Source organism: Drepanopeziza brunnea (genome assembly GCF_022702325.1).
Source record: "Drepanopeziza brunnea f. sp. 'multigermtubi' strain 214-2 chromosome Unknown ctg2, whole genome shotgun sequence".
Taxonomy (NCBI): Eukaryota; Fungi; Ascomycota; class Leotiomycetes; order Helotiales; family Drepanopezizaceae; genus Drepanopeziza; species Drepanopeziza brunnea.
Window position 1 is genome coordinate 1421326 of NW_027094065.1, and position 14403 is coordinate 1435728.

Genomic DNA, 14403 nt, shown 5'->3' on the forward strand with positions numbered 1-14403 from the left:
GTACCCAGTCTCGAGAAGCGAAAGTTTTTTTGGGGGGGCCAGTGAAAATTCCGTTCGTTCAGCCGCTGCATTAGCCGCTAGATCTTAGGTGATGATATGAGGGAGTTGTTCAGAAGCGGAAAACTTTAGGTTTAGGTCTCGAAGAGATGGTGGAAGCCTGGAGTGTGAGAGAGAGACCTGTTTATCACAGCGGCTAGCCGGTGGTGTCTCGACCAGGCAACTAGTAGCCACTATTCGACCCCCACGCTAGAGCGCAGCAAGAGAAAATTCTCTTTCGACTCATCAATCCATGGCAGAATATGCAGGTGTATATATTTCCGTAGGCGGCTGGATGGCTGGCCCAACTAGTCAAGCTGATGGTGGGTGGTCGGCTTGAGTGATGTGAACATCGAAGACGCAATGCCAAACACCAGGTGCGAAAGTCTTGACAAGCTCAACATGCTCAACTTTAGCAACACGGCCATCGTTCCCTGACATGATCCATGACGCAAATTTCTCCTCGATTTCCCGTCTCCTAGTCTGGATGTCACTGACCCCCACATTCTCATGGAGATGGAGCCACCCGTCGTCTCCCCTCAGAATCCGGAGGGTCTTGTCCCAGACCGGCTCACTTGTCGGTAACAAACCGCAATTCACATGCCTGATATTATCTAGATCCAGAGCTCTTGATTTTTGGATTCTGTCCGCGGCCATCGAGTTATCCTCCAAAAACATGACGATTTGCTCGTCAAATGCACCAAAATCGGTGCCATCTTTGACAACCTTCACAGACCAGCCATTTGCCACTGCGCCTCTCCTCAGGCCTTCGACAGACCAGGGGTTCAACTCCCACCCAACCACTCTTTTCATTCCCATCTTAGCGTAGCTGAAAACAAAGTATCCGATGCCCGCGTAGAGATCAACCGCGGTGGCGCTCTTCAGCTGTTCCCTGCGCAACGAATTCGCTCCTGATTTTGGACTGTGAAAATCAAGGAGTCGTGCTTTCTCCTTGACGTTTCCGCGACTGAACATGGTGTACCGAGGTGCCCAGACCTGAGTGATACCATTCTGCTTCGTGCTGACCCAAAACGCGTCTTCAAAGTCCTTCTCTGCGGGCTCCAGGTCTGGGGATGATCGCGGGCCGAAGTCACCGTATAGCATAACTAAACCGCTGGGGGTCCTAAGAATATTCTCGGCATCCGCTGGTTCCGATGTACTCGGTGTTCTCTGATCTGGTTCAGAGCCAGTAGTAGTCTTGTGTAGAGGGATCCCAGAATTGATCGCAAGATGGGTGAGGATACCCTTTCCTTCTCGCTTCTCGATGTTTTGCAGCATCAATTTCCATAGCTCGTCGGCCTTCGACGACATGACTTCGAGACGGATGATCTCCCACCACTCCGGGCCAAAGCTCCCCGCCGGCAAAAGAACCATCGGGGCATAAACTACCCATCTCTTGGGTATGCTAGAGAGCAAAATTTCCGCATCAAGCTCGAAGCTCTCCAGTGACCCGAGAGGGAACGAAGCTAGCCATGATTTGACTGCCGTCTCGATCGGATTGGCTGGCTTCGGTTTTGGGGGTCTCTTTAACGTCGAGGAGACGTGCGGCATACAGATATTTGATATCGTCATCTGATGATCACTGAGTATATTATGAGACTTCTCACGAGATGAAAATAGCCAGCAGTGGCACTCATCTGGCAACGTGTCCAATTTCTGAGAGTAAAAAGTTCCTCCTGACCACTCGATGCTGGCAAGAGCTTGAATTCAGAACCTATAATATATCAAGTAACTAGCTCTGCAACGGATTTCTAGCAACGATCGGAATGCTCCCGCTTAATTTGCTCCGGGGTTCCCACGATGCATTGATAACCGAGACGGAAGAAAGTGTCGCCTTTTTGTGGGCCACACGTGGTCGCTAAATATGCTGTTTCTCCGGTCAAATATATAGGTAGGGTATATATATTTCACTACTTAATTACTTACTAATTTAAGTCCTTCGAAACGGTTTAAAATTCGGGGACGGCCTTAAGACGGCCATAAGACGGTCTTAATATGGTCCCAAAACGCTCGGAGACGGTCTTTTCGTAAAAAGACCGACTTTTTATAAACGACAATCCAATCGATCAAGACGGTCTTATTTTAATAATAATCTTCTAATGACAAGACGAGCTTTTATAAAAGACGATTTTATCGATTAGAATGATTTTATTTGGGCCACGATTTTATCGTTTGTTTTCAAATTCTATATTAATCTTAAATATCGGCCTAGAGTGATCCACCGGCTATGCCAATCTATTAAGATCGTTTTTAAAAGAGATGATTATCGGACGATCGGCTAACCGTCTAAAAGCTCTTGCATTCCTCTTCAAGGTAACCGCTCGATTCACATTCAAGGTAATGCTACGGTAAAGGCAATCAATGATTTTTGCTACCAGTGGTCTTCCTATCGGTACCAAGCGACTTCTGATAACCTTCCAGATCTGAACGGGTGCAGCCAAGGAGACAAATCAGCAAGAGATATCTGATGATATCCATATGAAATTAGAGACAATCAATGGAAGTGATCAAAAGGGAGCCTTCTTATTGTTGGATGTTGAGACAGAACGCCAACCGATGACATGCACCAAGTCCTTGGTACGTGTCTGTCTACATGTCTATGTAAGCCGAGAACGATCTATAAGTGAGACAGGACGCCAGCCTACTCAGTCTATACAACTTTCCAGACGCGCTTCTCTTCACTATTTTGATGTCCATTCCGGCACAACTCTATTCAGGTAACTCATGAACTTTGCCAACCCAACGGCATGCTCGACGTTTCCCTCAGGATCTGTCACCTTCTCAGGCCACGCGATGCCAGCGGCATACAACCCCTTGACCTTCTCTCCGCTAGTATCCACAAAGCCAGCAGTGCAATCGTTGTGACGGACTTCTAGTCTCTTTCCACCTTGCTCCAATATCGGGATTTTGTTCTGGTGGAAACCGATTGCTTGGACTACGTGAGAGCATGCTGGGAGGTGTTCTAGGTAGGTGTCTTGCTCTTTATCTCTAGTCGTGCTGACCTTCTCGAGAAATCTGCTCACATCGGAAGAGGGCAAGACATCTTCTTCGAGATTCTCCTTGGCCCATGTTGCAACAGCACCTTTCAAACCAGTGTTGTCGCGGAAGATCCAGCCGTCGCGCTCTTCGGCGTAGCGTAGGGGATGGCGAGTGAACCACTTGATACGGAGATGAGGATGCGATGAGCTGGCAAGATTGTATAAGTTACGGAGCACGAGGATAGCGCTGTGGGAGGCTCCGATCACGCCTACTGTTTGCTTTTCGGTGGAAGGGAGGATCTTGGCGAGAAGTGGGGGATTCAGGGCGGGGTCCAGTCCGATTTCCTTGACACTGGTGACAGGGAGAGGCCCAGTACTGGGCGCGGCGCCTGTGCATAGGACTAGAAGATTCGCCGAAACTGTGGAGGGTCCGGGGAATTTTTCGTCTGGCGATGTAATGGTGACGCTCCAGTTGTTTAGCTTGTTGATATCAGCCAACAGATCCTAGACAGCATCGATATGTGAAGATGACTTACATCTGACCACGACGCACCGGATACTTCCCCGAGCTGCTTATGAACTCCTCTCGATTCATTCAGACCTTTGGTGAGCATGAGGCAAAGGTCGGCTGCTTCGGCAATCTGACATGTGTTCTCCCGGTCGAGGTCTTGCAGATGTGTGTACGCGTTCGGCGCTGGAGTCTCCTTGGCCACGGCCAGGAAGGCCGAAACACCCTCAGCATATGATATGAAGCGCTTGACTTTGGTGTTACTGTTGCTCCGTCAGATCACGTGGCGACCGTTGCAGAAAGACAAGAATATACCTTGGGACCTCCCGGTAGTACTTATTCAGTCGTCCACCCTGTAATTCATGATCAACCCATAATATAGGCGCCTTATTCTGCTCCAGAAGATTGCCTACTACGGCAATTCCAGCAGGCCCTACAGCTAAGATGTCAACAAGAGAGCTGAACATCGATGGCGTGCTCGAGTCTATCCCCAAAGAAGTGGGAAACATCCATGTAGGAGAGCGTCGAACTCAATTTGCACCAATAAAACGCGTGAGTGGATGGATATAAGAGGTTTTGGCTTACCGGCACCGACTACCACTGCCTCGTACTTAGTTGTAGTATCGCTCTTCATCTCGAACATGTTTCTCGTTCCTTGATATCGAGTACAAGTTGAATTCAACGACCAGAGCCGAGTCGAGCGCGAGAGTAGCATCCTGACTGGCGCCGCGCGCATTAAAGAGGCCATTTTGCCAGGAGAATCCCAAGACTCTTGTCGATTTAAATGCAGGAGCCCAAGGGTGAACCTACCCCTGGGGCGTGGGATGAGCGAGCTGCAGGTCGCCGATTACTCTCTGCACGCAGTGTTTGAAGGTCGGCGATAGGGGAACATGCGCCCCAAGTGGATGAAGGGGTTGGGATATCAAAATCCTGAATTTCCAAGGGGTGGTAAACCACAGGGGGGGAGAGGACGAGTGGTTGATGTTTGCTTGGGCAGATTACAGAGTAAAAATTTGCAAGTTTAAGGTTCCAGCTCTTTAAAGGCTTCTTCTGGCTACATTTGCCACCATCAACAACAGGTCGAAACACTTGCACAATTACAGGCCTTTATCACATCATATTAACCATTTGGGCACAGCCTGTGTAGTTGTTTACTAGTTAGTCACTAATTACTTCTCTGTTTTGCTGACACGGACCAGGCGTCTTACCATCAGCAATCCCTAGTAAGTATTCTTCTGTGCTTCGGTATTTGTTTGGGAGACCAGGCGGTGTGAAGAGCCGGCGGACATTCAGAGTTCGTGATAAAGTTTCGTAGTAGTGCTTTGAGAAACCATATTGCGTGGAGCGAGTAGATAAGAGAAATTTGACTGTACCTACTACTACTCTCCCCCCCCATGAATAAATGTCGGACCCAGTTTAGGCCCATAAATCATAGAGCGGTGGTTTCTTAATGGCTCAAAGCCTTGTCAACTCCACTATATAGACTAAATACCGGTTCAAAGATACTTTTCAAAGCCGAATCCTTATAAGTTGATTGGTTTAAGCCTTGGTAAGATCCCTTGCGAAATTATACTTTCGACATTTATTCATGGGGGGGGAGAGTATCTGCAGATCATGAGATCGGCTGAGTTTTATGCCAGTCATGCCTATACGTGATGCGGCCTGAGGTACACCCAGACGTGGATTTTAGCCAAAAGTTTCCTCAACTACTCTGTTGTACGGGTAAAAAGTAGGCGGAAATGGTGGGCCACCTCGCAATTTATTTGGAGGCGAAGGGGAGAATTGCAGAGGTGGAATGGCAAGAATGAACCTAAAGCTCCCCTCGGTGCTAAACCTCCTTTTTCTACTTAACGTACAGCGCTGCGTCTCCTTTCTATTTCCCTTGTGATCGTTAAACAGTAGACAAGAGGAGCGCTCAAAGATGGGGCCGGCCTAAGGAGTGCTCCCAGCGCACTTGCTAAGGGGGTTCCGAAGAAGAACAAGCAAAGAGGTTCCTGATTTCTACGGAGTAACAGTTTGTTTACTCCCTTTCGAAAGGGGTCGAGAGAAGTGAGAATAGTCTCTGGGCTCAGGCTAGACTTCTAGCTTTCTATTCGTTCTTCTTTTTGCTTTGCACACGATAACTCCCTTGCATAGACAATAACTCTGTAAAGAACCTTATGCTGGATGGATTGGGGGTTTACTGTAATAATCTGTGGCGACAAAGCATGACCATCCACCAGAGAATTTCGTATAGGAAGTCCGAAGGAAACTAGACAGCACATCCTCATTGGTCCTTCTTGCTCTGAGCAGCAACTCGACGCTTCTGTCTCCTTACCAACTCAAATCCCAGATATCCCGCCCAACACGCTATCGCTAGGATGCTATACGCGAAAGGAGGCAACCATCGCTTCTCTACCAATTTTTCCGAAGACAAATCGGTCATTTTCGACATGTAGATGGTAAATCCGGCATCGTAGACTATTATGAGAATCGTATAAACGAACATCGACAGCTGTATGCAACCCCTTCGTGGAGCATCAGCCATAGCTGCGATAATCTGGTCGAGCCTCCCGGCCATCTTCACGTTCGAAAACTCATCCTTGACTCGCTGGATTCCGGCAGTGCCCATTTCCCTGATATCCTTGTCGGAAAGTTTGTGCAAGACATTGTCCATTACTGCGGTCCAGCCTTCAGTATCCTCCGGCGAGCAGAGCCACCCGGTCTTGCCTTGCACGACTGTTTCGAGTGGTCCTCCAGTGTTTGCAGCTAAGACGGGTACCCCAGCCAGCATTGCTTCCAGTGGAACAATTCCAAAGTGCTCGTTCGAGGGGGTGTATACAAGGAGGCGAGCCGACTTGAGAAGTATATCCTTCAGCGTGTTAGGCACAGATAAGAGGAACAAAATGTCAACATCTTCGGGGACATTTAGTGCTGTAACGACGGTCTTCGTGGTTGCGGTCTTGAGACCTAGGGATTCGGCTAGTTGGACTAGGTCCTTGTGATAGACAACATTTTCTGACACACGATTGTCATAACCACCTGGTGCAGCAGGTTAGTGATAGGCTTTGTATCTCCCGCCAATATCGCTTACCTGCAAGAAGCAACATAACCCCTTCTCGACCTTTCTTGCCCAAACCGGCGTATGCTTTGATCGCAAGGCCAATATCCTTCTTCCGCTCAAACCGATTTATGCTCAACAGAATACGTTTGTCCTGCCAAGCCGCAACAGGCCCATCTATAATCTCATTCTTCTTCTCCTTAATATCCACACAAGGATACACAATTTGCAAGTCCTTCTCCGCCACCAGATCCGGCCACACTCTCCCGACAATGCCTTTCGTGAACCCGGAATTGACAGCTACCGAGTCGGCGAAACTCATACTCCATTGTTCGATAAAATCAAAGGGTATTCTGTACAGCCGTTTCCACCATGCTGATCGACCTTGCGCCAGCAGAAGATCCGGAAAATGGCAGTAGAATAGTATGCGCGTTTCAGGGTACAGGTATGCCAGCCAAGGCACGCCGGCACTCAACTGGTCGACGAAGAAGGCATCCGGCTTCAATTTGCTGAGCTCGGAGTTGTGGTATGTTGCGATAATGATATGGAGCTGGCGAAGGATTGCGCATAGGATGGAGAATCGGGAGAAAATGGAGGCGGGAATCAACCACTTGCCACGAACGCGCACATCGAGAGTACCTGATATATCCCGTCAGCTTACCTGACTTTACACAGCCAATTCTCCATACCATCTCGAGCTTCATCAAAGCAGTGCTTGGGATCGCAGTGGCTGGTAAAGATAACGACTTTGTGCCCGCGGTTCTGAAGTCCTACAGCTGCATCGATAACCAATCTTTCAGCGCCGCCGATACCCAGATCGGGGTGAAAGAAGACTATGCTCTTCTTCTTTTCCACTTCTGCCGCCATTGTTCTGATGGAAAGGGATCAACGGAGGGGAGTGTGTTCTTCCTGACAGATTATCTGGCGGTTTCGAAGCACAAACGAATCCATCGCAGCCTCGCGCTAAGATTGACCGGTCATACTGGTATTACTCGTGCGGCCAGCATACCGTAGTAACTCATAAGAGTCGACCTACGCTAGCCGTTTAGCGTCTTTGGTAAGCAAGGGGGATTAATGGTTACGCCGCTCCGAGAAGCGGCCGCATATCAAAATCCTAAATCGCGTTTGGTGCAATCCGTTTGCACTGAATATTTGACCTTGTTATTTGCAACCGTCAACGTGTATATAATTATTTAGAACTAAGGTTGCTAAACAAAAGCTCGGTCCTGAATTAACTATAAGAAAAGCACATGCGTTGGACTCTTCGAATGCTTCATTATATAGTGAGCGCGCTCCTTGAGCACGACCTGGAAAGAAGCGTAAGACATGGGCTCAATATAAAGCTGGAATAACCTATTGCAGTATATACAACTCGACTTCTTATTATATACCCGAAAGTATATTAAGCTAAAGCACGAAAGGTAGACGTGATATTGCTTATCTATTTTTATAAGATCGCACGGAAAATCCTATTGCCCGCCTATCCGAAGCGCGACCGCCTTGCTGCTCGCAAACGATAGAATGACGCTGTAAAAGCATATGTATAATACGAATACGTTTCTCTCATATGAAAACAAGCTGCTAAGTATATCTTAGAAGATCAATGAAACTGCGATTAAAAAGTAATGGAAAGAGCCAGATAAGATTCTTAGTTTGGTAAGAGCATCTCGCTTAGGACCAACTTCATATGCTGCATTCTTCGGTAACATTTATTGCTTTATGATTGACTGATAATAAACGGTATTTATCGCAAAGACTTAATCGCGAGGAAAGCATGTCGTCCTACCAGGAGCGGCGTGACCATTTATCCACCATGCTTGCCAAGGACGCTAAACGGCTAGCGTAGGTCGACCCTCACGAGTTACTACGAAGTACTGTATGGTACAGTATCTGTCCCCATGTCGAAAATCGTCCTAAATTCACCGGTACAACGCGGAGTCAAATTTCTTAAATATACGCGTAGTCAATCACACCGAGCTTCACAGCCTCTTTCTCCGGTTTAAACAAGATCAACGCATGGGGACAGATATGCTGGCCGCACGAATACCTGGCTAGCTTTTTAGCACTGGGAAATTTGCAAGGTATATTGGAAACGTCTGTTTTTTTTTGGCCAAATCCCATTAGTTTGCCGACTTATCCGGTACGTGAGTTCTAGTATACAAATCTAATATACTACTACAAATCTAATATATAAGTCTAATATAAATCTAAATTATAATGTATAACTATATTATGTAATTCTAATTAATCAATGTTTCTAACATATAATTGACGAGCCATTCCCTTCCGATTGTGCTACTTAAGTCACCTAGAGTCCGGACTTCCAGGATGTCCTTTAATATTCCAAGTTTCCCATTTAATAGGTTCGGCCGAAAATTCCCTCAGCTCAGCTTCTGATGCAAAGCATTTAGCCCATAAATCCAATCGATCATCGTCATATACCACTCTCATTGGGATAACCATTTGCAGTTGCCGCTTCCTTCCTTCAACCCATGAGAAGCGCAGCGCTTTATTGGGCTCATCAGCTTGACCCCATGGCCAGCGCAGCGTTTGCTTGAGCCTTGACAATACTTGTTGTGACTTGATGTACTCTACGAGGACTTTTTCGTCTTTGCCCCATAGTCGTATTCGCCCTGAACCACCACGCGAAGTCTGTTCTTGCGGAAGAGTATCATCCGAAGTCTCTGGTTCATAAAATTTCGGGATATAGACTTTGTCGGCTTTTTTCAACTTCCACTTTCTCGCTTTGATAGCACAAAACCAAGTGCCTTCTCGATTCGCCAAGCCCTCAGGTTTGTTTCCTATTTAAATTATTAGCTCCGCGTAATAAGTAAGCATTTATACAATAGATCAACTCACTCATATAAATGCCATCTCCTAAAGGATTAATGGATCGGATTTGCTGTATATAAAGCTTGTTGTTTTTATTGATATCCCGAGCCTGATCCTATAATTCGCGTGATTAGTATAAGCTTATGCTGTATAAATCAAGTGAAACTTACACTAGTAACTGCTGTATAGCCGATAACTATTTCTTTGCGCCAAAACATGGCTTGAGCTTCGTTGAAGAAAAAGCTCAGGATCATTAAGATCGCAAAGATAGACTTTGATCGTGGCATCGTCTTTATAGTTAACGAAGAGGGATAAGCTTGCAAAGGAAGAGAGAGGATGATGAATTGAATCTGAAGCGATGAGTTGAAGCCAAAGCAGAAGAGATGCAAGAAGAAATATATATCTCTTTCAATATCGTTTTCGAAATTATTACGTCAACTATAAATAATCGTACGGCTAATAATAATCGGCGCACTGGCCATTAAATTTGTACCACGGTACAGGCGTAAGTATTAACCCGGGTGCCTCAAAAGTTTAGTTTCCACTCTAAACCCCCTGGTTTCCCTACCCTCGAGGGGTAATACTTACGCCTGCGACGTAGTATCTTTATTCTTGCATTATTCCTGTATAGAAAATCTTCTTAATTATCAACTATTTGTAGTATTGCAATCTTACTTTCCAATTTGTAATAAAAGGTCGGATTTGATCGGGTGCTTGAATAATTTCGTGCGGCCTGTTGACAATCAAATAATTATCTCTCGATCCCTTGCATTCCTCCCTCTTCCCGCTCATCTCCATCGCATGATCGTGAAGGAGCGTACAGAATTCAGCGGGTCAAATTTAGCTGAATCGATTGATTTTAATAATTAATCGACGAAAGCGTTGACGTTCGTAAGGTGGTAGCGACACAGAGGAAATATGTTGGCACGGATTTATTAAATTATGATTAAAGCGGATCGTATCCTATTATAAGACGGTCTAATCGTCGGTTACCTTGAATTTAATTTGTAAAAAATCCCGACCTGGCACCACCAAGGCGGGACACCCAGCGAGGCGGGACAGCAAGGCGGGACAGCAAGGCGGGACAGCAACGGTATACCACTTACCACGGTACAGGCCTAAGTATTACCCCTCGAGGGTGCCTTAAAAGTTTAGTTTCCACTTTAAACCCCCTGTTTTCCCTACCCTCGAGGGGTAATACTTACGCCTGCGACGTAGTATTAAACAACAACTATTAATATAAATAAACTTATATGCTTAGAAAACTTTGTTTTAAAAATGTAAATTGAAAATATAAAGATGCATTTATTTTTGGTGATATAATACATTAAAATGTAATGAAAATATAGCTAAAAACTGTCCAAAATAATTCAAATTCACTTGTTTGCTGCGAATATCTTAATAAGAACAGCCTTAATAAAAAAACGTCACATAGATCGAACATAAATGATTTACTTTATTCTACTACCATAAGTAATAAACATCAAATAAAAGTTGGTAATAATGCACGTATTTTTTTAATAGGTTTAAATAAATGTCCGGTTTTAATGTTCTTCTTTTATTCTAGTAAAGGGCTACGATTCTTTACTTGTACGAGGTGCCCTTTACGAACCTTTAGCTCTTTTTCTTTTTTTTTCTTGCGGTAAAAAGAAAGATAAAAAGTCTAAAGAGCCGAAATTGAATCATCGATATGCGACGTCTTTTCGAAAAGATTTTCTTTTACCGGCGATTCCGAACCTTTTTTTTTTTTTTTTCTTAAATACTACGTCGATTACGATTTATATTTAACGGGCATACCGATTGAAAAGATTAAAAGAATTTGCGATAAAAAAGGAACGTATATAAAAGATAAGATGAGAAAGGCTTAGTTCGATTAATCGAAAACACGGTATTGCGCTTTCGAAAAAGCGTTTTGCAAATACACCGGCTTTATTTATGTTGTTGTTGTTGTTGTTGTTGTTGTATTTATTAACGTCGGGCGGGTATCCAAAACGCAATGCTTGGACTTTGGGGACCTCTTATGGGGTACGGCGACGTGCTAAGTAAAGGAATTATATACAAAGTACTATCTAATCGAGAGTAAAAACCACGTTGGGGAAAACCTCTCGTCAAATAGCTGAACACTTGTAAAACCCTTAAAAGCAATTCATAATAATGTGCATCGAGTTTTCTCTCGACAACTGTCGAATACGTGTGGCCTTACGAGCGGCCTCGATCCGTATAATACAAACATCGTTCTCTTTCGTCGTAGAGCTAAGAAGGCTCGCGTTCGTAGCCCTTGGGTAGAGCCGGTGTGTTTGCAGAACGCTCTTTCGAAAGCGCAGTACCGTGTTTTCGATCAATCGAACTAAGCTCTTCTTATCTCATCTCTTATACACGTTCCTCTTTTATCGCAAATCCTCTTAGTCTTTTCAGTCGGTATGCCCGTCAGGTATAGATCGTAGTCGGCGTAGTATTCGAGAAGAAAGAGGAGAGAGGTTCGGAATCGCCGGTAAAAGAAAAATCTTTTCGAGGAGACGTCGCATGTCGATGATTCAATTTCGGCTCTCTAGAGTCTTTATCTCTCTTTCTACCGCAAGAGAAAGAAAGAAAAGAGCTGAAGGTTCGTAAGGGGCACCTCGTACAAGTAAAGAATCGTAGCCCCGACCGGCTTTATTTAAAAGCTACGAACGTAAGCTTTTTTAGCTTTACGACGAAAAAGAAAGATGTTTGTATTATACGGATCGAGGCCGCTCGTAAAACTATACGTATTCGACAGTCGTCCAAAGAAAACTCGACGTATAGCATTATAAATTGCTTTTAAAAGGTTTATAAATGTTTAGTTATTTAACGAAAGGTTCTCTCAATGTAGTTTTTATTTTTAATTAAATAGTACTTTAAATATAACTCCTTTACTTAATACGTCGCCACACTTTATAAGAGGTCCTTAAGGTCCAAGCATTGCGTTTTGGATACTCGCCCGACGTTAATAAATACAATAACAATAATAATAACAACAACTTTTATTCTAGTATTTACGCGGCAATTCTGATATATACCTACGCATTAATAAAATCGAAAAGTACAAAGCAAAAGTACCATTTTTATTACTTTCACTCAACACAATAAAATAAAGAATAACTTGTAATTAAAATTCGACTAATTGATTATTAATATCAAACTCAATGCGGTGCGTCGTCTTATACAAAAATAATTACTATATAATGGCTGGTTGATTTTCTACCTATTAAAAAGGAGCATATTTTACTGTCCCGCCTTGGTGGTGCCGACTTGCTATAGCAAGTCGGTCAGTTCTTTCGAATTAGAATTAAAGAAACCGGAGATTAGGTGCGATCTTTTTGTAAATTACCGTACATTGATAATCTCACGTTAATAGATACTGAGCGCACTAAATCTTTAAACAGATAATATTGTGTTAAAGATTATACCTCGTTACATATGATCATTAGACCATCTTCAAAAATTAAGACTAAGTGACATAAAGGTATAGCTAAAAAAATTGATCGGGGACGATGAACCCACCTGCCTTTAAGGTAATGTCACTGAGAGCCCGCAGGTAAACAGTCAGCGCACTGACTATTATTATCTGGACCTTTGCGCAGGTAAGAAAGGGACCCATTCCGTAGGCATTAATTCAGCCTTGCAGGCAGACCTCAAAGTGCCATGAGATCTAAGGTAGGACAATCAGAGAAAGACAATTTTGTTATTCGGAAGCTGATATCCAGACATGCTTATTTCCATCCTTGCATAGATAAGAAAGATCTGTCGAACTCAAAGTGATTAGTAGGTAACCAACCGCCGGTCCTCAAGAAAACGGGGCCGAGGTCCACGTCCAGCCCATCATCACACATGCCGGATTAGTATCCTCAACCTCGCCTCCGAGGAGCTCCAAGGAGCCGAATTATAGAAGCTATCCAAGAAAGCCATTTATTTCCCTCGAAACCCTTTCAAAATGGCAGCCTCCCTCTTTACAGTTCCAATTATCAACCCTTCATCCCCCAAAGCCTCCCCCTCAGGAACAGTAGTCTGCAGCTCCCCCTCTGCAGGCATCTACATCCTAACCTTCACCTCACCCCCGGACAACCGCCTCCTAACCTCCTTCTTCCAATCGCTGCTCCTCGCCTTTGACATTCTCGAGTTCTCATACCCGCCCGGCTGCGTCATAACCACGTCCGGAGTCCAAAAATTCTACAGCAACGGCTTGGATCTGGAACATGCGTCCAGCACCGAGGGGTTCTTCCCGGATAGCATGTTCGCCCTCTTCAGAAGACTCTTGACGTGTGTAATCTCTTATGCCTAGACCTTATTCCCTCCCTCATGCTGAATTGGATCCTTACTGAAATGCTTTCGATGAAACAGATACCCCATGCCAACCGTAGCCCTGATTAACGGCCACGCCTTCGCCGGCGGCTTCATGTTAGCCATGTACCACGACTACCTGATCATGAACCCCTCACGTGGCTATCTCTGCCTCAACGAGCTTGACCTCGGCGTCCCGCTCCAGCCAGCAATGTCCTCCGTCTTCCGTCAGAAACTCGCGCCTGCGGTCTACAAAGCCATGGTTCTGGAAGCGAAACGCTTCTCCGGCGCTCAGGCGCTAGAGGATGGAATCGTGGACGGACTGGGGGGCATGGAAGAGGCGTTGAGGTTTGTGGAGGAGAGGAAATTGATGGAGAAGAGCAAGACTGGGGTGTACGGACTGTTGAAGAAGGAAATGTGGAGGGAGAGCTTGGGGTATCTTGAAAAGGAGGGATATGAGAGGGAGGTGGCGAAGAGTGAGGCGTATTTGAAAAGGGAGGAGGGGAGGAAAGTGGTGGGTGGTAAGAGGGTTGCCGAATGGACGAAGAATGCCGGGAAAGCCAAGTTGTAACGGTAGAATACTGTGTGAGGTATGTGTATGTGAGTACAATCGAGTGGATAGCTGAGGAAGGGAAGAGCTGGGTGAGAAGTGTAAAATAAGGTATCATTTGTCATTAGCGATACATCCAAAAGAAAATACACATGAACTC

The 14403-nt window shown here is 45.1% G+C and overlaps 5 protein-coding genes across 5 annotated transcripts; 1 reads left to right on the forward strand and 4 right to left on the reverse strand.

Annotated features, from left to right (window-relative positions):
- Window positions 1-348: 348 nt before the first annotated feature.
- L3040_001546 (uncharacterized protein) lies at window positions 349-1587 on the reverse strand (the record flags this gene model as incomplete). Its single annotated transcript, XM_007294221.2, has 1 exon — window positions 349-1587. The coding sequence occupies one exon, from the start codon at window positions 1585-1587 to the stop codon at window positions 349-351; it is 1239 nt and encodes a 412-aa protein (XP_007294283.2).
- A 1130-nt stretch (window positions 1588-2717) lies between these two features.
- Window positions 2718-4165, reverse strand: L3040_001547 (uncharacterized protein; the record flags this gene model as incomplete). Its single annotated transcript, XM_007294222.1, has 4 exons — window positions 2718-3494; window positions 3551-3785; window positions 3838-3955; window positions 4108-4165. 4 exons carry the CDS (start codon window positions 4163-4165, stop codon window positions 2718-2720), a joined length of 1188 nt encoding a protein of 395 aa, XP_007294284.1.
- A 1623-nt stretch (window positions 4166-5788) lies between these two features.
- On the reverse strand, window positions 5789-7429 carry L3040_001548 (uncharacterized protein; the record flags this gene model as incomplete). Its single annotated transcript, XM_066156796.1, has 3 exons — window positions 5789-6543; window positions 6596-7201; window positions 7252-7429. 3 exons carry the CDS (start codon window positions 7427-7429, stop codon window positions 5789-5791), a joined length of 1539 nt encoding a protein of 512 aa, XP_066012813.1.
- A 1514-nt stretch (window positions 7430-8943) lies between these two features.
- Window positions 8944-9681, reverse strand: L3040_001549 (uncharacterized protein; the record flags this gene model as incomplete). Its single annotated transcript, XM_066156797.1, has 4 exons — window positions 8944-8955; window positions 9005-9363; window positions 9422-9509; window positions 9565-9681. The coding sequence occupies 4 exons, from the start codon at window positions 9679-9681 to the stop codon at window positions 8944-8946; spliced, it is 576 nt and encodes a 191-aa protein (XP_066012814.1).
- A 3665-nt stretch (window positions 9682-13346) lies between these two features.
- Window positions 13347-14264, forward strand: L3040_001550 (uncharacterized protein; the record flags this gene model as incomplete). Its single annotated transcript, XM_007294225.1, has 2 exons — window positions 13347-13672; window positions 13754-14264. 2 exons carry the CDS (start codon window positions 13347-13349, stop codon window positions 14262-14264), a joined length of 837 nt encoding a protein of 278 aa, XP_007294287.1.
- Window positions 14265-14403: the final 139 nt, after the last annotated feature.